At 38.9% G+C, this 25921-nt stretch overlaps 1 protein-coding gene across 1 annotated transcript in view; it reads left to right on the forward strand.

The window, feature by feature from the left end:
- The window catches only part of ngfrb (nerve growth factor receptor b), a 38390-nt gene that overhangs the window by 3861 nt on the left and 8608 nt on the right, over positions 1-25921 (forward strand). The window contains exons 2-4 of the mRNA XM_060863519.1: positions 5283-5424; positions 12404-12760; positions 24517-24748. Coding sequence (XP_060719502.1) covers positions 5283-5424; positions 12404-12760; positions 24517-24748 — 731 coding nt within the window. The remainder of the gene's footprint in view (positions 1-5282; positions 5425-12403; positions 12761-24516; positions 24749-25921) is intronic.

Raw genomic sequence — 25921 nt, forward strand, 5'->3', positions numbered from 1 at the left:
TCATCTGTGACCAAGATGTCCATGAAGAAAATGAATCATTTTCATATGTTAAGATCTGTGTGTGTGCTGGATAAGAGAGAGTGAAGGCAAGAAGAGAAAAGCTGCAAGACAGATGCAGGAAAAAACGGAATTTAAAGGAGCGACAATCAGAAAAATCTGTGTCAGATGCAGGCTTTAGTCAGGAGTGAAGATTTAGTGTTGAATGAATAAACCAAAATCTGAAAATGACTTAGCAACTTGCTACTAAACTATTGAGCATACATATGAACCGGAGGACTGTAACCAAGAGGCCCAAAGTATGAGTGGAAGAACCCGAGTGTCCTGCACAGAGCCCTGACCTCAAACCTACTGAACACTTTTGGGATAACCTGGAACACTGATTGCACCCCAGGCCTGCTCAAATAAGTTCAGTCTCGAATATCACTAGTGAATTTAGCCATATACAGTAGTCTATAAATTCTTGCATAGGGGACAAATTGGCCATTTGGCTATAGTCATTATCCTTTTCTAAGAATGTGTTTGATGTGGCCAAGACAAAAAGTCAGCAAGACAGTGGCAGGTGTTTCAGGTCTTGGCTTGGTATTGTTTGAGATTTCTTAAATGAACACTAAAATTCCCTGCTAGCAAGCACCACTTCATGAAATATTGCCCCTGGGTATGGTGGGACTACATCCATCTCCTCATTTTGCCTTTCTTGGTAGCACCTGACTTCCAGACATTTCCCTATTTTTTCCCTAGATCCAGGTTAGGTCCCTCTGGCACAGTGATATGAAAGGACCTGGCAGATTCAGAGATAACCTGTATAAGTGCAAGAAATTGACCAAACATATTCAACATTTTCCTGTTTCACTCATGTTCATACACACAATAAAACCTTTCTCAAGTGTTTGTTACAATGGCAATTTGCTCTGACATGATCATGCTACAGAAGAAAGAATGTTTTCTAAAAACATTACAGTAACATTCCTCCCAATAATACTATATTTGGTTCTGTAAACAGGTTTGTTTTAAAGGTTATTTATTTTGTCTGGGTGGATGTCATTATACCTGTCATTACGTGTATGTTTGTGCTCATGAAAAGTTTAGGTTGGCTCAGGGGCAAGGCGGTTGCACCTATAATACCTAGTGACAGATTTGCTTGTTTTCAACAGGCATTAAAGAACGAGGTGAAATGAAGTGCAGGGATTAGCACAGTTCCGCACTCAGCATAATGCGTAGAGTCCCTTTTTTTTTAAATTCATTAACTAAGAACAAAAAGAAGGGAGTAGTAAGTGGTTTCATCCCTTTATGTAACAATGCAGAAAACAACAATTTGTCAGGTCAGGCTCAGAAGAGCATTATGACACCAAATATCTTTTGCTCTACATTCATTTCATTTGCATTCTAAGTTTTTATTTTTTTTTGCATGCAATCCACCATCCTCAGACAAAGCGTGTGGAAACACTCGTCTATATAAAGAAACTCTTTTTTTTTACCCTGTTCTAGTTTCCTGAGAAAAGAAAGAAGTACTAACTGCATGTGACATAGTAGTTTTTGATTGTCGGTTGAGCTTGGAGCAATCGCTAGAGGGCTTGAGTGGGGTGAGAGGCTAGAAATGCAAAGAATGCAAACTTGGGCAAAAAGTACCATGTTCCTTTTTAGCCTATCATTGTGGTTTATCCAGATGACTTGAAAATGCCTGGAGGAAGTGCTACACTTATTTTTATCTCTTTTCACTCTCAGTTAAAAATTCTATTCACCTGAACCAAAAGGGGCCACTTGTCACATTTCACTTAAGCACTTGTTGACATTTATCCACATCGTTAATCTTCACTGTGGCCTTGCCTCACCAGATTGTGATTCCATATTCAAAATGTAACTAGATCTGTGTTTTTCTGCAGTGTGTTACTCCACACCGATTACACAATAGGTGTGAAAACAACTATAAAGAATATTCTAAACTGTAATCAAGGACTTTAATGTTACACAACTTTAAATATATTACAGTATTTAAATACTGAGTACTCAGTAGAACACTCAGTACAGGGTACGAAAGTACACTAAGTGTTAAGTATGTGTTTAATTTACTTAAACTATCTCAAGTAAGTATACTTGATGTATACGTAAACATTCACTTTATAGCTAGTACATAATCTTTTCTAAGTATCCTTCAATAAAAGTGTCTATATGTCTTGCACAGTTCCAGTTAGCTAGTAAGCTAGTAAACTTTGTTTTCTAAGTATACTTTATACTAATCCTTTTAGATTACAGCTAGAATACTATTAAGAATACTATATTTTACTATATTTAGTATACTATAATTACTATTTAGTTTGACGCTAGTATGCTGTCTTTTTTTAAAAGTATATAAAAGTGTTAAAGATACTTAATTTGCTGCTAATATACAAACTTTTCTAAATATACTTGAGTAGATGTACAAAGTGTCAAGTAAACAGTTTGCAGCTAGTATACTAACTTTACATTAAGTGTCAATAATACTTACAACACAATAGAGAAAACTATAGAGGGTGTTTTATACGGACTGAAACAGTTGATGGGTTTCAGGGCTATTTTCTCTGATTTCAACCACACTCCTGAGTATGACTTAGGGCTATGATTGGACAGTGTAGTGTGACGACAGTTCACTTCTGACCTAAGTTAATTCTTAAAAATCTCTTTTGTGATTGTTTGCAATTAGGTTTTGCAATAACTGCTTTGCTTTCAGTGTGTAACATTTTCTCTGCATTGTTAATGAAATCCAATTCGGTGTGTGATTGTATTTGAAAGTGTTTACAGCTTTAGTTTAGAGTTTTTACAGCTTGCATTTTACAGTTTATAGTTTGCATAATGTCTTTTTTTTAAGAATACTTAATGAGACCCACATTGTGTTAATTATACTTTCAGTTTGGTGTACTAAAAAAAGTAAACTAAACATCAAGTACACTTTCAGTGTTTAGCTAGTACACTATGTACATTATGTAATTTTACACTGAAAGTATAATTTTGACATTTGGTTTATTTCTAAATAATTTCAGCTTAGAAAAAATATTTTTAGTGTACAAGTGTACTAGATTTTCTAAGTATACTTGAGAGAGGCAATAAGTTTATTTACAGTTTACGTTTTCTATACTTTATTTTCCATGTATACTTAAAGAAAAGATACATTTAAATGACCAATTACAGCTAGTATAAAACTTTTTAAAGTATACATAAGACAAAGTACTTAAAATATCAAGCAGTTGTGAAATTATTAGAATGTGTCATATTTATAATTTAGTGTATTATATGTGGGGGCACGGTGGCTTAGTGGTTAGCACGTTTGCTCACACCTACAGGGTCGGGGTTCGATTCCCTCCTCCACCTTGTGTGTGTGGAGTTTGCATGTTCTCCCTGTGCCTCGGGGGTTTCCTCCGGGTACTCCGGTTTCCTCCCCCGGTCCAAAGACATGCATGCTAGGTTGATTGGCATCTGTGGAAAATTGTCCGTAGTGTGTGATTGTGTGAGTGAATGAGAGTGTGTGTGTGTGCCCTGCGATGGGTTGGAACTCCGTCCAGGGTGTATCCTGCCTTGATGCCCGATGACGCCTGAGATAGGCACAGGCTCCCCGTGACCCGAGGTAGTTCGGATAAGCTGTAGAAGATGAATGAATGTATTGTATGTAGCAGTAACAAAGTTGAGGATTTTAGGATTTTTTTTTTCACTTTTGTTCAAATCATCTGAGATAAAGATAAAGCATAAGCCAAAAAAAAAGAAAAAAAAAACCCAAGCAAAAAAAAAAAATAAAAAAAATTCAGGGTTAGGCAGACACACTCATAATGGGCCATGACCTGTATGGACTCTCAGAGATTCCCACGCGTCTTCTGTTTTTGCAGTTCTTTTGCCAAATGGTAAAAACAAATCATTACAGTTCTAAAGGGACCTTACATTAAAAATATAGCTGTCATAAGTTAAATATTTCCTTAGTGGTTTTCCAAAACTAAGAATGTGGGTTTTTTTGAAGAATATGTTGACAGCTGAATGTTCATGGTGATGTATTTGTTTGTATAAAGAAATACCGAGTAATGAGTACATTCTCTATACTGTATGTTAGTCATTTTCTACTTAAGCCTTAGAAAGTAATAATAATCATTACTATAATGGTTTGTAGGTTCATAAATAATAGCCAGAGGTCATGGGGTTAGTCATATTCTTTATGGCAAAAAGTCTAAATATTTTCACTCCATAAAACCTGCTACGTTTAATTTGTCCAGCTTTGATGAATGTGCTTATAACATTCATAGTGGAGCTCAGTGGCCTATGGTTAATTTGAATAGTGAATTTACAATTATCTAGATTTGTTGTAGACTGGATCTAGGAATTTTGCATGGTGAGACCCCTGAGAACCAGCTGAGGTTTGAAAATGTGCATCTATCACTTCTAAAAAAAAAATCTCATTAAATCTCATGTCCAGATATAGTTATCATCCATCTGCCATCAATGAAATTATTCTGATTAACCCCAAATAAAGATCAGCTTTTAGTTTCTAAAAGATTGCCTTCAAATCTTCTTGGTTTCATGTGACTGCAGAAGATCTTACAAAGCTTGCACGGTATCTGTCTTATCGAAACACTGTAAAGGTCAAGCAAAAATACAAAAACTTGAACATCAAACATTTATAAAAAAGTACAAAACAAAAATTTACCTGGGAAGCTGCCATGAGACATACAGCACAGGTAAACTAGTTCTAGTGCTAGCTTGTGTTTCTTTCACAAGGCATGCTATCACGTTATCATAAAACCACACTTATAGCTGTAGGGTGCTTGTGTTACATGATAAAAATATGTTACTTTTCCTCAGTACACTCATGAGCCTCAGTGGTTGTTAGTGTACAAATGTGGAAAGTAAACGTATACTGTTCTCTGGGACAACGTGCTGTGAGCATTCAGCTAGCTTGGTCAGATTTATTATTATGCTATCTGGTGTAAGAGATGATGAATAAAGCTGTTCTTAACTAGCCTAAGCTAAAGTTTTTCCATATTCCTTGGTGAAAGAGGCACTAATTTACCATCAGGAATGATTTTTATTGTTTTTCCTGCTTAATGTGAGTTAATGCATCTATACTTTTCTTGTTCTAATTTAATTTGAAGCCCTACTTCAACTTTCACTAGAACATTTATTTAGATAAGTAATCATACTTCTGTTGCATACATGTACTTCTACACCTGTATGCTGTTGTTTGTGTTTGTTAAACTGGAAAGAACAATGAACACACTATAATGATGTCTGTGCACTAACACTTCTTCCTTCTTTGTGTTTATGTTAAGGTGCATGTGTTCTCGGCTAAGGAAGTATGTAATTCAGGAGCATACACGACTTACGGCGAGTGCTGCAAACAGTGTCCACCGGGTGAGGGCATGGTCCAGCCGTGTGGAAACACGCAAACAGTGTGCCAGCCGTGCCTTGACAGTGAGTACACAGTGAAGTTAACTGATATTAAATAGTATTTCTACACTGTTTCAAGGCTGAAGGAGCAGTTTGTAAATGGAAAAAACATAATTATCACTTTTATTTTGAGATCACTTCATGTGCTTTTCTTGGATCTTGGTTCTGTTTCTACCTCTGTGTTGTCATTGATTACATTGATTGTGTAACATTTTCTTTGTGCTGTTAATGATATCCAAGGACATCCATGCCATGTATTTTGTAGTTTTTTTTACTATTGCTTTTTGTTCTAACAAGGAATTTTTCCATTAACATTAAGAAGTCATGGTTATATTTACTTTGTTAGGGTTTAAATGCACAAGTGAACCCTGGTGCATTTAAATGGGGATGAATTATCAGCAAAACGATCTATTGCAGTTTTTCTCTGCTAAGAAAGATCATTGTATGCAAACAGATCACAGTATGTCTGAGCTTGAAGCAAGCAAATTCCACCCTAAGGACAAACATCTGAGCCAGGCTCTGAGCAGGGTCGTCACTGTGGTGATTAAAACGTGTCATGTTTTGATGCTGAACAGAAGGTGAGGGTTAGCGCTCTTGGGCTTTCACTGACACTGGTGTAATAAATTATAGAAATATGGGAAATGGTTTGTTGGGAATGTTTTCCTTGGATGTGCTTTCACAGTTGTAAAAATGGCTCAAAGTTGGCTCAAAATTTTCTTAGTCTCCTATATGTCTGGATGCCTGAATGTAGACCATTCCAGGCATGAAAGACATGAACCTGGACCAAAAATATAATTTAGTCATTTATACCACAGGAGATCAGAAGGTGTTGATTTGTTGTACAGCACCCTTGACTGTGCTTAATTAATGGATCTGTTATAAGAGCTCATTCAGTTCATTCACTCAATCTATCCGTAACTAGTAACCGATACTACTTCAGTCAACCTCATTATGTATTCCAGGACCACATATCCTGAAAAGGACAGGACTGAAATCAGTTCTCTTTACCATTTTTTGCTGAAACAATGTGGAAACTTGATGTGTTTGCATTTAGCTCAAGATCTTGAATGATTTTCTGCCATCTGTGTTGCTTATACTGCTGAATCTCATCCAGAAAACAGGCAAGGCTTGTTAGACAGCAGTACGATCAAGAACTGGTAACAGTGCATTGTTTAAAATTAAAAACAGCGAAACATGCCAATTTGTCCAAACACTTCTGCTTTAAAACCTGAACATGTTGCCTAGTTCATTACTAAACAGAACCTGAGAGTTAATTACAACAAACTGAGAAACAGCCAAGTGACATTTTAACAAGTCAACGCTGATAGCCAGCCCGGCAACACCTTTTTTTTCCCAGAACAGTGATTAATGTCGTGGCTAGACAAAACTAAATGGGTTTGTCAAAACTGGACAGTTAGACCAAAATGATGAGCATATAATTATTCTATAATTATATGTGTCCATTTTTGATCTCTGATCGTCTGGAAGCCATGTCAAGGTGAGCCTTTTTATGTGCTGACTTTCAGGTGTGCAAAGAAAACACACTTCACATTCCAGATTACGATGTAAAAAACACACTTCACACTACGTTTGTAAAAACACACTTCACATTCCAGATTACGATGGTTACAGCGAAACCTGAACCTAAAAAAAAGCCAAGAGCTTGTGATTTGTCATATTTCAGAGGATCTGATAAGACTTTAACGCACGTATCTCAAAGGAACTCCCTTGCCTTGAGGCAAAATACTACACACACACACACACACACACACACACACACACACACACACACACACACACACACACACACACACACACACACACACACACACACACACACACACACACACACACACACACACACGGCCCTTGTTTTAAACTTAGCAACTTAGCTCAGGTGTTATTTAGTTTTGCTTTGTGAAAGCATTACATTTTAAATTAGTAAAAGAAAATGTAGTATTCACTACAGAACATAAATTTGTCTGCATTCTGACCTCTTTACCCATTTACGTGAAAGTGTTTTCTCAGAATAAGAATTTATTTTAATTAAAAATTAGAAACTGCAACACATTTTACTTTTATAAATATGGTAACTTCAACAATAAGCATTAAGACAGAGCATCTTTACAGAAATATGGATGTCATTTTTAATCCAAGCCAGAGCCATGAACAATCCAGAGGCAACAGAAGCAAGGAAAAACTAAATGAGATTACATGAAGAGGAAAGCATGAAAGCATCAATTAAAAATGGAATCTGTCCTTTTCTGGGTGACATCTGAAGGTGGGGTTATAAAACATTACGGTATACAAGTGTAGAAAAGTAAAGTACTGAGTGTTTTAAAGCACAGAAGAGCCTTGGGTACAAATCTTCACTGTCTAGGTGAAATTAAACACTGAAACAAGGGTGAGAAGGAGCTCTGAAAAATGTAAGGCATCAGGGTGAATCTGGCCATTTTAAAGGTTAGGGTGAGCTTAATAGCACCAATTTGTGTCCTTTTTACACTCTATATGCTGTACTGTCTGTATATGAACGGAAATTTGAATCATCCACTCAGATTCATATTTCAGTTGAGAGTTTGGTGTAATAACGGTGTTCAAATAACTTCAGGATGTGAGATCTAATTCTCATTTCCCCTTTTGTGCTCATAAATGGCTTGTTAGAAGAGATCTAAATATCCAAATGGCTGAAATTAGGAGACAGATAGCAACGTGAACTTGAGGCGTGCAGACAGAATGACTGTGGCACACACACACACACACAAGTATAAATTGTAGCTGGGCCTCATCAGTATGCCTTTTATGGCCACACAGATGTCGTTTATGGAATGTTTCCTCTGCTCCTCTGTAAAGTACCAAGCATGGTACTGTCACACAAACACGCACATATACACACATGGTGCAGTCTCTCTGAAACAATGCACCGATATGCATTATTGATAATGCACATTATGGTAACGGCTGTGAGAGGGGAGGAGAGAGGGAATAGAACAAGATGAAGATAGAAGGGATGAAAAGAGAGAAGAAAGGCTGAGTGGGTGCTTTCCTTCAATTTAGCCATCATCAGAAAATCCATTAGTGACCATAGTGCACAACACACCAGGGAATCTAGAGAGGTAATAATCAAGCACTGATGACCATTTGAGAGTCATTTGAGAGAATGTGTGTGTGTGTGTGTGTGAGAGAGAGCGAGAGAGAGAGAGAGAGAGAGAGAGAGAGAGAGAGAGAGAGCGAGAGAGTGTGTGAGTGAGTGAGTGTTGAATGTGTGTTGAGTGAGGGCTGGCTGTTCCTCATTTAGCAACATATGGTGTGCTTATCAGTATTATGACAGTCATTATACTGTAGACTAAGGGGACAGGTTTGTCATAGAACAGACATTAAAGAGAAAGAATCAGCAGCTTCCAGTGCCCTGGATCTACACACATTAAATCATTTGATCATCTCAGGAGCATAGCAATAGGACCTAGAAGGAACTTAGGACTTGTAGGCCCAAGGATGGAAAAAGAAGCTTGTGGTTGTTATGAGTGTCCAAATGTGGCAGGATTTTAAGGTCTCGGAATGTATGAAGTATCTAAGGCGTGGCTTCATTTTCTGGTCCTCAGTAGGGTTACACTGTCAAATCAAGTCAAGTCAAAAAGCTTTTATTGTCATTTCAACCATATATACTGTAGCTGTTGCAGTACATTGGATCCAAATAGGAAATGGAAAAAATGGAGTATGGATGGTACCAGGAGATTGTATTCCTATAGGATGTCTGGAGTAAGACCGGAATAGTTTTGGATGATTTAATTTTATCCTTCATGTAGGTAGAAGTAGGATCCAGATGGAAGAAGGAACTTGAAGCCCTCAGCATGGAAGACATAAGAACTGGTACTTGGTGTGGATGAGGATGTGGTAGGTCTCAAGAAAAGCACACTAAATGTGACAAGTGGGACTGGAATCGGACCATCTCATAATTTATAAGATTGAAGCTGAAGCTTATAGCCCTCAAGCTTATATTAAACTCAGGATGTTAGGGGTAAGAGCAGGAAACGAGCAAAAAAAAACTGGTAGGCTTTAGTTTCTGTGTCTCAGGTGGAAAAAGGAGGTTATGGTTGGTATAGCCTGCAAGTAGGTCCAGCTGCCCACAAGACCCCAGAGTCAGAGATGTGAGAACACAGTGGGTGCAAGGACTTGTTGACATCAGGGTAGAGCAAAGATATGGTAGGCCTCAGGACAAAACTTAAAACTCAAGAAGTCCTTAGGAAGATCTTGTAGGTCTCAGAATAGAGTGAGGAAGAGGAGTAGGGGTAGCATGTTTCAGCATCATGTTGGCAGGTCTACAACCAGGATGAAGTAGGCCTCAGGACAAGAACATGACAGCAGTAAGCTTTTGGGTATCAATAAGTGTAGAAAATGATTAGTGTCTCAGTGACAAGAGTAGGAGCTTACAGATTTCAGGATAGGTAATAAGGGAGGTGGCCAGCATTACTTAATTACACTGATCTAATCTGTGTACAAAATTGTTATAAATATTGGTAAACTGTGCTTCATAGAAATAACAGAAGTGAAACAATGATATAGACATCCCTAGGGGATCCCTGAGACACAAGGTACTCCTAATCGTATTGTTAGAGTTGGGTGCCTGTATTTGAAATGTGCAAAGACAGGCACCCATGGTTTTGGACTTATGACTTTTTGACACATAGAGGTCGGCTGAAGGCTCGTTGAACAGGGATAGAGTGTGTGTAAATCCTGATTATTGTCAGGTAGGCATTTCCAAAGCTTAGGAGCCATGTAGGAAAAGGATCCACTGTGGTCTATTGGTATTGATCAGAGAGCTGCATTTAGCAACCATAGAGACCAAGTGATATTGCTTAGGTACTACTCTAAGCCATTTAGAGCTATAATGTCAAGCACAATCCCTCTTTACAAAATACTTCAATGTAGATTGGAGGCAACCAAATTGGCCAATGTTTCTAGTTAATGTAAGAGCGTTAGACTGACTGAAGTCGGTTCATGCTTCTTACAATAAAAGTTATTTTCTTTTCTTTTCTTTTCTATACTTTATACTTTTTTCCTTTCCTTTTCTTTCTTTTCCTTTCCTTTCCTTTCCTTTCCTTTCCTTTCCTTTTCTGGAAATTAAGGAGAATGTTATAGTCAACACCAAAATTGAGTGTTGCAAGACATACTGTGCATAGGCAAGTTATTTCTGGTTCAGGGATGATGACCTTACTTCCTTAACGTACCACTAACTTATATATGAGCTAACAGACTGCCATGATTGTTTAGTGTAATACTGAGTGGCAAGAAAGAGTAACATCATGAAGTAAGAGTAACATCGGATTGCAGTAAAAACCCCTTTTTTTTTGGGTAAAAACCCCAAAACCAGCTTTGCTTTCTTGAACCCCAAGACACTTTTGGATGATCTGGAATTGATCTCAACATCTTTTAATGACAGGGCTAACATTTCAGTTCTGCTACTCTGGAAACCCCATTTTCACTTATGAAGTAATGTATGTAAGGATAAATGTCAATTAGAATTTTTAAATGATCTATTTTATCAAAGCTGCACCAAAGATCTGTGAGTAAAAAAGTGATCTACAGACAGAAGACATAAAAAGTAAACAAATTTTTGTGCTATGATGGGGACTAAATCTAGAAGCTCATGATATGCAAATTTCCTTTATTTGTTAGGAATATTTATTTTCGTATTTAGGAATGCCATAGCAGACTTACAGTAAACCCAAAACAGTAGACTCATGAGTAAAACCAGAATGAATGGAGTTTACTCAGGCAAGACTTCTCAACTAAAAATGAAGCACAGCCTGAGATAACAGGACAATACCCAGATCTGTATTTGGGCACGGGCCAAAGTCTGGAGTGCGATCTGAGAGGGAAACAGGTCTGAGGACAGAAATAGGAACAGACTGAAATGGTAGAAGTAGTAATATGGGCTGAAACAGAAGCAGGGATCTCTTCAATTTGCCAACAACTAACATGGCTGATGGCATTTAGTCAATGGAAAACTTATCTTAGTAATTTGAGAAGTCAATAGAAGTATTTCCCATGATTTATATGGATTTTTAAACACTTGTAATACCAGAGTAGTACTGGTATCTCTGCTGAGGCAACATGAAAAGTCTCCTTGAATAAGTCCATTTTAATTCAAAGGAAACAGTAGGATAGACTTCTTCTCACAGTTCAGTGGTTCAATCCTGAGCTCAGGTCTTATATTCTCTTCATGGGTGGATTATAGCTTGGTTCTCTGTTGTAGTGCCACCTTTCAAGTACCTTGCAATGACCTGGTGTCTTCTAAACATCTTGGACCCCATGTACCTGGGATAGACTCTGGTCTTTACCAGGACAAAGTGCTGACTGAAGATGAATGTATGAACAATTCTGCAGATTGTCATCCACAAACAAATGTTTGTCCGTTCTGTATATTCTTTTGGAATTTTCATATTGTATATTTTGGCATCTTTAAGAAAACACTACTCTCAAAACTTGACAGTAAAAAAAGTGAGAATTGACCCGTCTCAATTTTGTTATAATTTTGAATTATCTTAAAACAAGCATGAATCTCATTTAATTCCTGTTTAAATGAAGAAAACACAATATTCTTGTTTTGGTTTGATTTATTTAGATCTCCAGGAGGAAGAAACTGTCAGATGAGACCATAAGTGCAGTGCTGAACTAACTCGCTATCTTAGCTTCCTTTTTTCTTATCACATATCATGCCCTCATCACACGATATCTATTAGGAACAGATTTTTAATCTTTTGAAAACATCATATGATCTCATAAATATGCAGAATAAACCTGAATGAATCTTTTGTGTTTAATTCAGATCGACTCTGTGAAAGTTCATACAATGCTGCCACTCCACTTGTTTTTAACACACGTTATTATTAAATGAATAAAACAATTCAATGCGTTTAACTTATTTATCATAGAACATGATGTTGAGTAGGTGCTTTGATGGATGCTTTAGAAGTCTATCTAATGTTGCTTTCATTTCTTGCAGGTGAAACATTCTCTGAGAACTTCAGCCACACAGAAAAATGCGCACGATGCACAAACTGCGGTGGGTTGTTACGCATGGAGAAGCCATGCACGGACACTGATGATGCGACCTGCGTGTGTGACTACGGCTATTTCATGTCGCAAATTACGGGGCAGTGCCAGGCGTGTACGGCATGTCCATTGGGCAGCGGTGTGCTGAGACGCTGCAGCCCCACGGAGGACACCGTGTGTGAGATTTGCATGGATGACACCTACTCAGACCAGGAGAGCGAGCTGAACCTCTGCCTACCGTGCACCATCTGCGAAGATACCGAGGAACTCCAGCACTGCACCCCTGTCAGTGACACTGTGTGCCAAGGTATGAAAGTGTTGCAGTGGTGTGGTGGGTAGAAATAGTGCCCTCTGAGTTTGCCAAAATACGAGCGTTATTCATATTTATTCATTAAACAATTATTTAATCTGCCAGAGCTGCTGTTATAGAAAATTAATCTTCTGACCAATCAGAACCAGAATCCAGTGTAGGTAGATACTGTAGATAGAGAAATAGTGAATGCTGAGAGATGTGCCAGAAAAGCAAAAGCAACAAATGATAACAGCATAAAAAGTAAAACAGGTGAGAAACTAGCAGATGGAAGGAGATTTCTAACAGCACTTGGCCAAGCGTAAATAAGAAAATCTAATAAACCTGTCAAACAAATTTGTCACTGTAGCCAGCTGACTAGCAACCTGAATGTCAAGAGGTCAGAAGTGAACCTTGAGTGTGAGGAAAGCTAGCAGCAGAGCTAGCTCAATCACAAACAGAACACGAGAAACCAAGCGCCTCCTCCCTGAATATCTCCTGAGTAGCCATCCCTCTAGGATCCATCCAACAACCCGAGAAAGGAGACTTCCAAAAGGCCCAACAAGAAATCCAGTCTTAGCACAACGTAACCCAACCCAGCCCAGCAAGGCACAAAACAACGTAACCCAACACAGCCCAGCAAGGCACAGCACAACATAACACAAACACAGCCCAGCAAGGCATGGCTTAACGTACCATTACAGCCTATGGAGGCATAGCACAACTCAACATAATGCTCAGCAAGGCCTAACGTGTCATAACAGCCTAGCGAGGCACAGCACGACGCATCACAACAGCCCAGCGAGGTACAACATAACACAATGTAACCTACATGGCCTAGCAAAGCATAGCGTAACGCAACACAACATAACCTAGCAAGGCACAGCACAACATACCATAACACAGCCCAGCGAGGCATAGCACAACGTATCACCACAGCTTAGCGAGGCACAACATAGCGTAACGTTACCCAACACGGCCTAGCAAGGCACAGCCCAACGCAACGCAACACAGCATAGCCCAGCAAGGCACAGCCCAACACAGCCTAGCGAGGCATAACATAGTGCAACGTAACCTACCATGGTCTAGCAAGGCATAGCATAATGCAACACAACATAGCCTAGCAAGGCACAGCACAACGTATCACAACAGCCTAGCGAGGCACAACATAGCGTAACATAACCTAACACGGCCTAGGCGCAGCACAATGCAACGCAACAACATAGCCCAGCAAGGCACAGCACCAAGCACCATAACACAGCCTAGCGAGGCATAGCATAATGTATCATAACAGTCAACGAGGCCTAACATGGCGTAACGTAACATGGCCTAGCGAGGCATAGCATTACGAACCTAACATAGCTTAGCAGGGCATAGCATGACGTAACCTAACGTAGCTTAGCAGGGCATAGCATAACGTAACCGAACATAGCCTGGTGAGGCATAGCATAACGTAACATAGCCTAGCAGGGCATAGCATAACGTAACCCAACATAGCCTAACGAGGCATAGCACAATGTAACCTAACATAGCTTAGCAGGGCATAGCATAACGTAACCTAACCTAGCTTAGCAGAGCATAGCATAACGTAACCCAACATAGCTGAGCAGGGCATAGCATAACGTAACCATAGCATAACGTAACCTAACCTAGCTGAGCAGGGCATAGCATAACGTAACCTAACATAGCTGAGCAGGGCATAGCATAACGTAACCTAACATAGCTGAGCAGGGCATAGCATAACGCAACCTAACATAGCTGAGCAGGGCATAGCATAACGTAACCTAACATAGCTGAGCAGGGCATAGCATAACGTAACCCAACATAGCTGAGCAGGGCATAGCATAACGTAACCCAACATAGCTGAGCAGGGCATAGCATAACGTAACCCAACATAGCTGAGCAGGGCATAGCATAACGTAACCCAACATAGCTGAGCAGGGCATAGCATAACGTAACCCAACATAGCTGAGCAGGGCATAGCATAACATAACCTAGCATAGCTAGCAGGGCATAGCATATCATAACCATAGCATAATGTAACCTAGCTTAGCAGGGCATAGCATAACGTAACCTAACATAGCTGAGCAGGGCATATCATAACGCAACCTAACATAGCTGAGCAGGGCATAGCATAACGTAACCTAACATAGCTGAGCAGGGCATGGCATAACGTAACCTTACATAGCCTAGCAGGGCATGGCATAACGTAACCTTACATAGCCTAGCAGGGCATGGCATAACGTAACCTAACATAGCCTAGCGAGGCATAACATAGCGCAACGTAACCTAACCTGGCCTAGCAAGGCATAGCATAACATAACATAGCCTAGCAAGGTAAGCCTAGCTAACATAACATAACATAGCATAACCTAGCATACCATAACGAGCTGGCTTAGCAAGGCATATCAAGGCATGCATTACCGAGCATGAGGTAATCTAGCCTAGTATAGCAAGCATGGCACAACCCATCATGACGAGCAATGCAAAATCATAGCATAACCTTATCTTATAACATAGCATAACATACAATATAACCTAGCATAGCATAACATACATAGCATAGCGAAGCATAGCCTAACGTAGCGTAGCATAACAGACTGTACAACACGCCAGCCCTAAGGTCGCTTCCGGCTCAACAAACGCACCATTATACACGAACATGCGCACTGTATCGATTTACCGTAAGTTCAAAGCATCTTCAAAACTTCCCCTTCGGCTCGAGTATACTAATAGTAATCATGACCTCTTATAGTTCCACATCGCGAACACAAAAGGAGATAGCTTGCGGCATAACTCTAATTAGCCACCGAGTTTAAATCGCAGTTGCAGCAATGCAGAGGAAACAGCCAAGCAGACAGACTGAAAAAAGCATTTAAATAGGGCGCCCTGTTTGAGAGGGACCAATAGCGCGCTTAGGAATCAGATCAGCTGATGGGCAGGGTTAGAAAATTGACATCAGCTGATAGCCGAGCTTGACTGACACTGAACGCTATATTTCTGTGCTTAATACTTTTTAAAGCTTTGAGTTTCTGTGTAGACACTACTGATAGACAGGAAACAAAAGTGTATAAAGTAAAGAATTGTGTTTTAGCTGAGTCCATGAGAATAACAATATTAATTTGCATAAATACAAGATTTTTGCTAAGCAAAACTAGCAAAGAAAGCTTGTAAATGTAGAGTGAAATATATGCTAGGCTAATAAGCGATAAAACCTAATTTCAAAATAAAACCTAATTATTATTTGTTAATAACTTTGTGAGTTTGTGCTGCATCTGTTCTATATTAGTGTGGATTGGCTAATATCCTGTCTATAGGCCAGTCATTTCCTTTATGTGTGGAGACAAACTTTGCAAGCTTAACACCTGTGGATCACAGACAGACTAACAGAGTGTGCGTGCTTCATTATCTATATATTACTAAAGAATAACATGTGGTACATACAAATACTTATGAAATACTGAAATTAATTTCTGATTTTAAGACTGACAAAAGGAGGTTTAAAGTGTAACATTGCTAAAGAAATATTTATAGTCATCTCTCTGCTGGCGATGTTTAGTTTTAAGCGGACATTTTGCTCTAATCTCAGTCCAGGGGGTGAAAGGTCAGAGGGTGTGAGAGGCTACCGTAGGCAATGGGTTAATGAATAGAGTTGAGGGTTTGTGTTTGTGTTCATTACATAATGTGTAAACACAATTTTAAGCGCTTAGCTGATGAAAGGAATAAAGCTAACAAGCTAGAGGTTCAGCATCAGGACAGGTTCTTATCTCCTGAGTGCTGGTAGATTTTGTTCTAAACATTCTAAATTTAAAGTGTGGTGTTGATGTTAGGATCGTGATTCACCAGAGCAGAAAAATGTATAGAGAGGCAATTTTATGACATGATTTTGATCTCATCTGGTCAGAATGTTCTCTTTGGTCTTGCTGTAATGAGAATGTGTGCTTTTGTCTGTGGCAAGGGATAGGGGCCACACAGGAAGCCATTTGGGTTCACAGAGGAGGCTGCGTCAAAGTAGTGTGTAATCTTATTAATAAACGAATCAGTTTCAGAGCTTCTACCATTAGGGTGCTTGATGAATGCCCGAAGGGGAATAGAAGACTCCCTGAAAAGAAGGGTCCAATCAATTATACCTATTTTACCATGACAGTATAGGATTTAGCGTCATTGCCATATTGCTAAATAGCGACATTGTGTAGCGACATGGATACAATTGCAGGGAGACAGACAGAGCTCAAATTCAAAGGATCAGCCAGTAAGAGCAAAACAGTGAAAAAATAGGATGCACAAATCTCCGGTTTTCCTTTCCAATTTGTTCACAAGCAATTCCCAACCACCAGCCAGGTCTCCCACTGCTACAAATCAGGTAGAGTGAACATGAACACCTTTCTCCAAAAACCATAAAACCAGCCCTCATCAGCCCTCTTGCACATACATGACCTTAAAGATGCTTACAAGTGGTTTTCAGATGCTATGCCATCTAATAATATATCTTCAGGATCAAACTCGTCAGAGCACTTGATCGAACCACTTATGAGTCACTCAAAAACAGTTTAAACTGAACAAATCGAGGACTTCTAGAACTCAAACCAGAGAATGTCTCCTTCCAGAGAATGTCCCCTGAGCGCAGAACGATTTTACCCCTACTGACCAATCCAAATCTAGAATTCAACACTGCTCTGGTATAAGCCTTGAGAATCCACCCAAGGTATTACTTGAAGGACGTGGCACTTGAATGGAAACCCAAGTGAATTTTATTTGACTGATTGAACGTTCCTGACTCAGAGGTTTGAAACAAAGCCATAATGGAAGATCAAGCTGATCGAGTGACTGTGTGTCTCTTGAATTCCGGTTTCTCTCTGTCATCTGATTATCACTTGGAGTGTGTGTGAGAACACATTGTACACCGACCCTCCACAGCAGGACATTGATAGAGTTATCATGGCCGAGACCGACCTTTCACCTTAGCCCACTGCCTAATACAATGCGTGGCTTTGTGCCTGGTGAGACGCTGCGTTAATGTGCTTCTCTATCTCTCTTTGCCGTCCTCTCTCTAACCCCAGCTTCTTTCCATTGGCCTCCATCACTCTGTGTCTTCTATCGATGGTCCTTCACAATGAAGTCTATCCAGTTCGTGTTACGGCGCCTGATGATTGCCAGCTTTTACTCCACATCACATTCTTAGAGTTTTTTAAAAAGTTTTCGCAGCCACAAAGGTCCAAGAGGTGAAAACCCGAGCACGTGGCACAGCCCACGGTATTTCCCCCAGCCTCATAAATTAGCCAAGGATGACCCCGAGAACAAGGGAAAACATTAAACTCTACTCAGTGCCAAATGTGACATTCCTTATGAAGATTGCTTGCTTGTGTCTTCTGTGGTGTTCATGGATTACTTGTTTTCTTATCTCAGCAGCTAATCTAAGCGTTCTCTGACTTGCGACATTTACCTCAAAATGTTGCCCTCACATGACATTGCGGCTGTTTCTAGGAGGACAGAACTTTCTGAGGATGCATGCTGTGATTTTGTTTCTGTTTGGCTCCTCTAGACACAATTTCTCTATGTCTTCAAAAAAGCAAGAAAACGTTTTACAGTCTGTCTTTGTGAGAAATCCCTCATTAAGTCAAGTTCCAATACATCAAGGGCACTAAGGAAGCTAAGACTAAACACACATCTTTGTCCAGTTGACTAAACGTGCAGTTTTCATCATCAACAATAAATTTTATTTAACAAAACCATGAGGTCATTCAACTAATATAAATCTAAGAGGATGAATTTATGAATGTCTCTAAAAACTCTTGAAAAGCATCTTTCAGCTGCTACAGATGCCAGGTGCTGATTTATAATTCAAAAACTAGAGTCATCCATCCATCAGAGCATCCTTCCATTTTCTGTACTGCTTATCCTACACAGGGTCACAGGGAGCTTGGAGCCTGCCCCTGAGATTCAAAGCACATGGTGGGGGCACCTTGTACCAACCCCTTAAAAGGCACAAGATAAATTTAGAGATGTCAGTTGGGCTAGATGTGGACTGGGGAGGAAACGCCTGAGGTACAGGGAGAGTTGAACAAATGCAGAGGGGGTATGGTGACTTAGTGGTTGGCACATGGTGGTGCACCTCTGAGGCAGGTTTAAAGCTTGCCTTCATCTTGTGTGCACAGAGTTTGCATGTTGTCCTTGTGCTTTTTTGGTTTCCTTTTGGGGTATTGTAGGATGATTGGCATGATGAAAATTGTCTGTAGTGTGTTGTGAGTGTGTTCAATAGTGTCTTCTGATTGGCATCCTGTCAAATCCAGGGTGTCCCCTGCATTGTGCTCTAAGTTCCCTGGGATAGGCTTCACATTCCCTTTCAGCACTGTGTAGGATAAGCAGTACAAAACATGGATGGATGGACAAATTGTAAAAATAAATAAATAAATAAATAAATAAATAAATAAATAAATAATAGTCCAACTTAAAAGCCATTGTTTATTTGTTTATGAGGGACTCCTAATACAGTACATATGTATACAAGCTTTTGTTCTGTATAAAGGGTGTGACTTGAATTACAGAGTTTCTCTCATTTAGGACTTTCATCATCCAAAGCTTATGGAGAAATTCATTTTTGTTTTATGCTTGTATGTGATAGATTTGTATACAAGGCTGTAGCCTTACACCTATGCATGAAGAGAACAAGTGAAAAGAAAGGTGAAACAGATGTACTCTTGAGATAAAGATGGAGAAAAGAAAGGAAACAGAGCGAAAGAATAGATGCGAAATAGCAAATGCAGTAGATAGGAGAGATGAAGTTTCTCTCCTGCATTATCACGTTTCACTACCTGACCGTTGAAAACATTTCTGCTGTAGGGAACCTGGCTACACACACACACACACACACACGCACACACACACAGAAAGATTTTCTTTTCTGGCTGGCATGATGGGGCTTGCTCTCATGACAGCTATGTAGTTAGTTCTCTATAAACAAAATAACACAAAATGGGGGATGGGGTGGGGGTGGGGGGTTCTTTGATTTCATTACACCTCCACAAAACATGCTGGTAGATGGATAAGTGTGAAAGTGTGTGTGTGTGTTAAGCTTGGATCCTGGCATAGGCCCCTGTCAGAAGTGCTTACTGAAGATGGGCAAATAATTTTGAACTAAACAGAAATTGCTTTTTTTTTTTCAAATGTCATTCTGGGTCAACGCTTAAAGGTATGGTCACACTGGACTTTCATTGAAGACCAGATATGACATCTTACAACAAGGCATTGTTTTTTTTTTATTAACAACAAGCTAGCCAGCTAGTTAGACATGGCTATAGTCTGTGCTTCCTCCATCTTGGCTGTTCTGAAGCAATCTGGATGTTGCCTGTGCAGTGATTTGTTGGCTTTGCACTACCTTTGTTTGAGGAATCAAGGGAATTAGTAACTCAGGGCTTTGGAACAGCACAGAACGACAAATACAACTCAAAGCGAATTCATTACAACATAAGACATATTGTTGCTAGATTTTTCCATAGACATCAAATCATTTCGAGAAATTATTAACATTTTTTTAAATTTCACAGAATCCCAGTTAACTGATATTTGGTGAACACTTGAAAACCAAGCCAATAAAGTGCAACCCAATAGAGTGTAACCCTATCTCTTTAAAAACCTCTCTGAAGTGGCTGAGTCCTTCTGCTTTCTTTTAGAGTGTAATTACTGTTTCTAATGAGAAATCCTCCAAACTCTCTCTCTCTCTCTCTCTCTCTCTCTCTCTCTCTCTCTCTCTCTCTTCTTCTCTCTCTGTCTTTTCTTTTACCTAAACAAAACCCAGGGAAGTCTGATGGATAAAATAACAATAAAATGACCTTCATGTGTTGTGGTGTAAAAACATGGAGATGAAGTGAAGCGAGGAAAGGAGGAGAACTGAGAAAAGGAGGATCGGGATGAATGAGACAAGCAAGACTGGAGTCTGGCCTTTATTGATGGAGGCCGACTGAGCTATGCATATGAAAGATGGGAAGATAAAGAGAGAGACAGAAAGAAAGAGAGAGAGAGAGAGAGAGAGAGAGAGAGAGAGAGAGAGAGAGAGAGAGAGAGAGAGAGAGAGAGAGCAAAGAAAAGACAGAGTGTTTTGTACACCACAAAGAGGCTCTCTGTCCACACTGGTGTCTGGTGTCCTGTCCCTTAGGAGAGACACTGTGTGTGTGTGAGTGAGTGTATTGATATGGTTTATGTATGGCACACTGGGAAAAGGAAACAGGGAGTGGTCATAATCCAAAGAAAACCAAGAATATAAAAAAAGACCTTCAAAGAATGCTAACAGATTTAAAGAAAGTTTATATTGTTTTCTGTAAGAAGTTTGTTTAACATTTACAGAGGGAGTCTCCAGTGCAAGAGCTTTAATATTCAGCAGTAAATCTGTAACAGATAGATTAAAAAAGCACAGATAGACCTCCTAAATGCAGTATTTCTAGAAGGATTGTGGACCTGTGTGGTCCCTTCTGCTCCCCCAACAACCCCCACCCCACCCCTGAGGTGCCCATTCTCCGCCCTGTGCCTGGAATATCAGATGATCCTCAATATGTGTATCCATCTGTCCCTGCAGCCAAACATCCTGTAGCTTGAGGCCCATTATTGAGTCTGCTTTAGTGTGCATTAGCCTAGACTCGGAGTAAGAGTGTGTTTATTATGGCTTCAGATCGAATCATGTCTAATCTCATATACTGCTCCATCTCTCACTCACCCCAGCTTTCCACTGCAGGCCAAATAAAAGCAGCCATGACAATAATTTTATTTCCTCCTTGCTTTGTTTTTCCTTTAGATTGCCTGAGGTCTGATGTCACTTCCAGTATAAATGCTTTTCTTAATCATTTCTTGTGCAACTTTTTTATTTATCAGAGAACAAACTTTTACAGATTACTCATTATTATGCTAGCCTTTTTATATGCTAAAATTATAGATATAGGTCTCGGACATATACAGTGTCACTTTTTTTTGCATAAATATGACCCATGACATCATCAGATTTTTTCAGTGAACCCAATTAAACAGATCAAACAAATATATTATATTTGGTATTTTTTTAATTCAGGAAAATTAACATTATTCATTATAATAATATTATTAACATTATTAACAAATAATATTAACATTATTAATATGTTTCAATATTATATATCTGTGAGAAGCAACCGTGTGTTTAGTACTTAATTTCAAGGTCAAATTTGAATCCATCTGATTTCAGGATGACAATCAGGTATCCATGCGTGACTTATTTTATTTAAAGAATAGAGATATATCAGTCTGATGCTCATGGTGTGTTTGTGGTAGCGGACCATTGCAAAAACAATGGAGATTTCTGAGGCTTTTGGAAAAGAGTTATTGTAGCTCCTCAGGCTGAAAACGTTTAAAAAATCATCTCTCAAGATTCTGTACAAATGGAGGAAATTTAAGAACATGGGTACATTCCCAGAAGTGGCATCTGTCCATGATCTAAATCTCAAGACAAAAATGGGTCATACACCTAGACAATGAGCACAAGCACCCAAGTCTGTCTACCAAAGAATGATTAAAGAGGAACAAATATAATGTTTTTAAATGGCCAAGTCAATGTCATGACCAGCAAGCAGTTCATGTAAGGACACCCACAAACATCAGTGTTGAAGCTCTTCTGTACTAAGGAATGGAATAAAATTTTTCTAAGCTGCTAGTGTTAATTTCATCAGACGAGACGAGACGAAATATGTTCGTTAACAACCTTTTTTTTCATGACTAAGACGAGACGATAAGACTGCACCACTGTCCAAAAACGCTGACTAAGACTAAATTGACATGCATTATTGTTGACGAAAAAAGACGAGACGAAAATGTTTTGTATAAAATAAAAACGAAGATAAAATCTCTCTTCATTTTCGTCTACAATTGTCTCTGCTTTTTCATCAGCTGTTACGCCTTTAAAATATTCAGAAAGAGTTCGCGGCTTCGCGCTGTTGCTCAAGTTACAGGTCCGCGAAGCGGATCCCGCTTATTACATTGCTACCCACCAAATAAATCAATAATTTGACACAAAATGATGATTTAAAAAGGAGTTTATTAATTTAAAAACAATTGTATTGTTTCCGCTAAAGAAAATCCGTCTCTACGGTTAGAATCCTGTGTGTCCATGGCAACGCTCTGTTTTTCATGGCAACGGTGTGTTATAGTTCGCAGCGGTCTGTTATCAAGAAATAAAATAGTGTGTGTAGAAAGAATTCGTCCACACGCCGCTCAAAAACAAACAAACAAAAAAAAAACTCCTGAGCGCAAGTCCACCCTAGGTCTAGGCGGCTTTTTGTGTAAAATTATATTTCCTGTCGCTGCGCAGGCTCTTTTATTGTACATGACAGCTTATGTCCCGATGACCGGTCTTTGCATTACGATTAAAAGCAGTATCAATAAAGTAAAAAATGCGATGTGCAGTCAAGTCCGAGAGTATGCACTATTTAAACGAGTGTTCTCAACTTCTCACTGATACTTTTGTGAATCGCGGCGTTTTGACAACTTTTATAGCCTTGATATTGTTTCTTATTCAAAAGTGGTGACAGAAAAAACTCAGCACCCCCAACCTGAAACCTCTTCCCACGCCCCTGTCACAATCACATCATAATCAAAATGAATAATTAGGCTTAAAAGCAAATGTATATGTAAGGGAATCAAGTTTGACAATTACATGTAATATTGCTCCAAATATCATCAATAATGGTGTGTGCAATACCATGTATTACTTGCATTAAGTTGGTAATTTATATATGTATATATATATATATATATATATATATATATATATATATATATATATATATATATATATATATATATATACACACACCTACAGTTTTGATCTTAGGCTTTTCATTAAGTTATTTATTTCCACTATAACACTTGTGTTCCTGATATTATTGCATTTAATGAGGCCTCGTTGTATTTATTCTTACAATAGATTCCAGATTTTTTCAAGCTACAATTTTTGACTAAAACTAGACTAAAATTAAAAGACTTTTAGTCGACTAAAACTTGACTAAGATACATAGAGGTTTTTTTTGACTAAAACTAGACTAAAATGACGAGACTTTTAGTCGACTAAAACTAAGACTAACAAAAAAGATATGTGAATGACTAAATATGACTAACACTAACAAGGACATTTGGCACAAGACTAAGACTAAGACTAAATTAAAAATAGGTGACAAAATTAACACTATAAGCTGCTGTGCAGGATTGATCAACAGTTACCAGAAACTTTAATTACATTATTCCTGCAAAAAGGGCTTATAACAGATACTGAAAACAAAGGTTCACATACTTTTGTAAGTCACAGATATGTAAATCTGGATCATTTTTCTTAAGAATTGAATGAATAAGTATGAAAATGTTGGCTTATTTGTTTGATTGTGTTTACTTTTAGGACTTGTTTGAAAATCCATTTGAGAGTTCATGTTTGCAGGAGAGTGAATCTTCCCTCAGAGTGTGTTACACTGCCCTGTGATGAGCAGCAGTTTTAAAAACATGTGCTGCTGGCTTAGTCTGTCTTAGCTTGTACAGTTAGGAGCTGTCGTTTGATAGGGGAGAGCTGGCTTGTAGTTGAGAATTGCCGACAGTCGAACAAATAAAGTTTTTACACTTTTTTGACTGAAAGTTTTAATTTATATATATACGTGTATATATATATATATATATATATATATATATATATATATATATATATATATATATATATATACATACATATATATATATATATGTAAAGATATATATTTATATTCTTCTGCTAGAAATGAGCCTTCTGAATGCTTCAAGCACACCGCTGTTCCCTGAGGAGCCATCAGACCTTCCATTTGAATTCACCAATTTTCCACCGGAAGTTCTACCAGAATCCACAGAGAGTATGCCGACGGTTGGCCCTGAATCTGAAAAACTGGGCCTGGGTGATAATCTCATTCCACTCTATGCCTCCATTGTACCGACTGTGTTGCTTGGCCTCATTGCCTTCATTGTCATCAAAAGGTGAGTGGAAAGTCCTCCCTCTTCAACATACCCAGTCATGTTTCACCTCCCCTTCCCCTACACATTTCACTCAATTAAATTCAATTCAATTTATTTGCATAGTGCTTTTAACAATTCCCATAGTCTCAAAGCAGCTTTACAGAAGAATGGAACAGAAGAGAGAGAGAGAGAGAAAAAAAAGAAATAAATATATAATAATAATAATAATAATAATAATAATAATAATAATAAGAAGAAGAAGAAGAAGAAGAAGAAAAATAAGGATAAAAATACATAGAATACATACAATTAAAGTTTAAAAATTCTTTTAAAAATATTAAATTCAATTTATGATACTATATATCTATTTGTATTCCTAATGAGCAAGCCAGAGGCAATGGCGGCATGGGAAAAACTATGATGGTTGATAAGAGGAAGAATCCAGTCTTAGAAGGGACCCCATCCCCATTTGGGTGACACTGGACACTACATTTAATAGAATAGAACGGAACATAGAAGCCTTTATTATTACAGCACAGTGGAATTCTTTTCTTCACATACCCCAACTGAGGAGGTTGGGGTCAGAGTGCAGGGGCAGCTATGATACAGCACCCCTGGAGCAGGGAGGGTTGAGGGCCCAGTGGCAGCTTGGGCAGCTTGCTCAAGGGCTCAGTGGCAGCTTGGCTGTGCCCCGATCTTCCGATCAACAACCCGGAGCCTTAACCAGTTGAGCCACCACTGCCTCCACACACATCCCCCACACATCCCCCTCACACATCCTGTCACATTTCACCTCCCCCCACACCCAGCCAAATTTAACTCCGCCTCCCTGATACCCAGTCACATCCCCCCACCCCACCCCCACTTCCATATTGTATGCTTATAGGACTTACCCTGTGTTAGAGTTTTTGGGTTCACTCAGAAGATATGCCAAGATATATTCAGAATACATTCATTCCGAATATATTCATTCCCTTTCTTCTGATGAGGAAGTCTGAACGAGAGTGACAGAGAGAGAGAAAGAGAGAGAGAGAGAGAGAGAGAGAGAGAGAGAGAGAGAGAGAATCGAGGGAAATCACAGCATGTATCACTTTAAAGCTACGACTTTATCAGTGTCTTCAGGAATCCCAGATAATGTTTAAGTCCTCATCCTTCAGCCGCTGCATTAATATTAAATAAGCATTTTCTCATTTT

This window comes from Tachysurus vachellii, chromosome 2, assembly GCF_030014155.1.
Source record: "Tachysurus vachellii isolate PV-2020 chromosome 2, HZAU_Pvac_v1, whole genome shotgun sequence".
Taxonomy (NCBI): domain Eukaryota; kingdom Metazoa; phylum Chordata; class Actinopteri; order Siluriformes; family Bagridae; genus Tachysurus; species Tachysurus vachellii.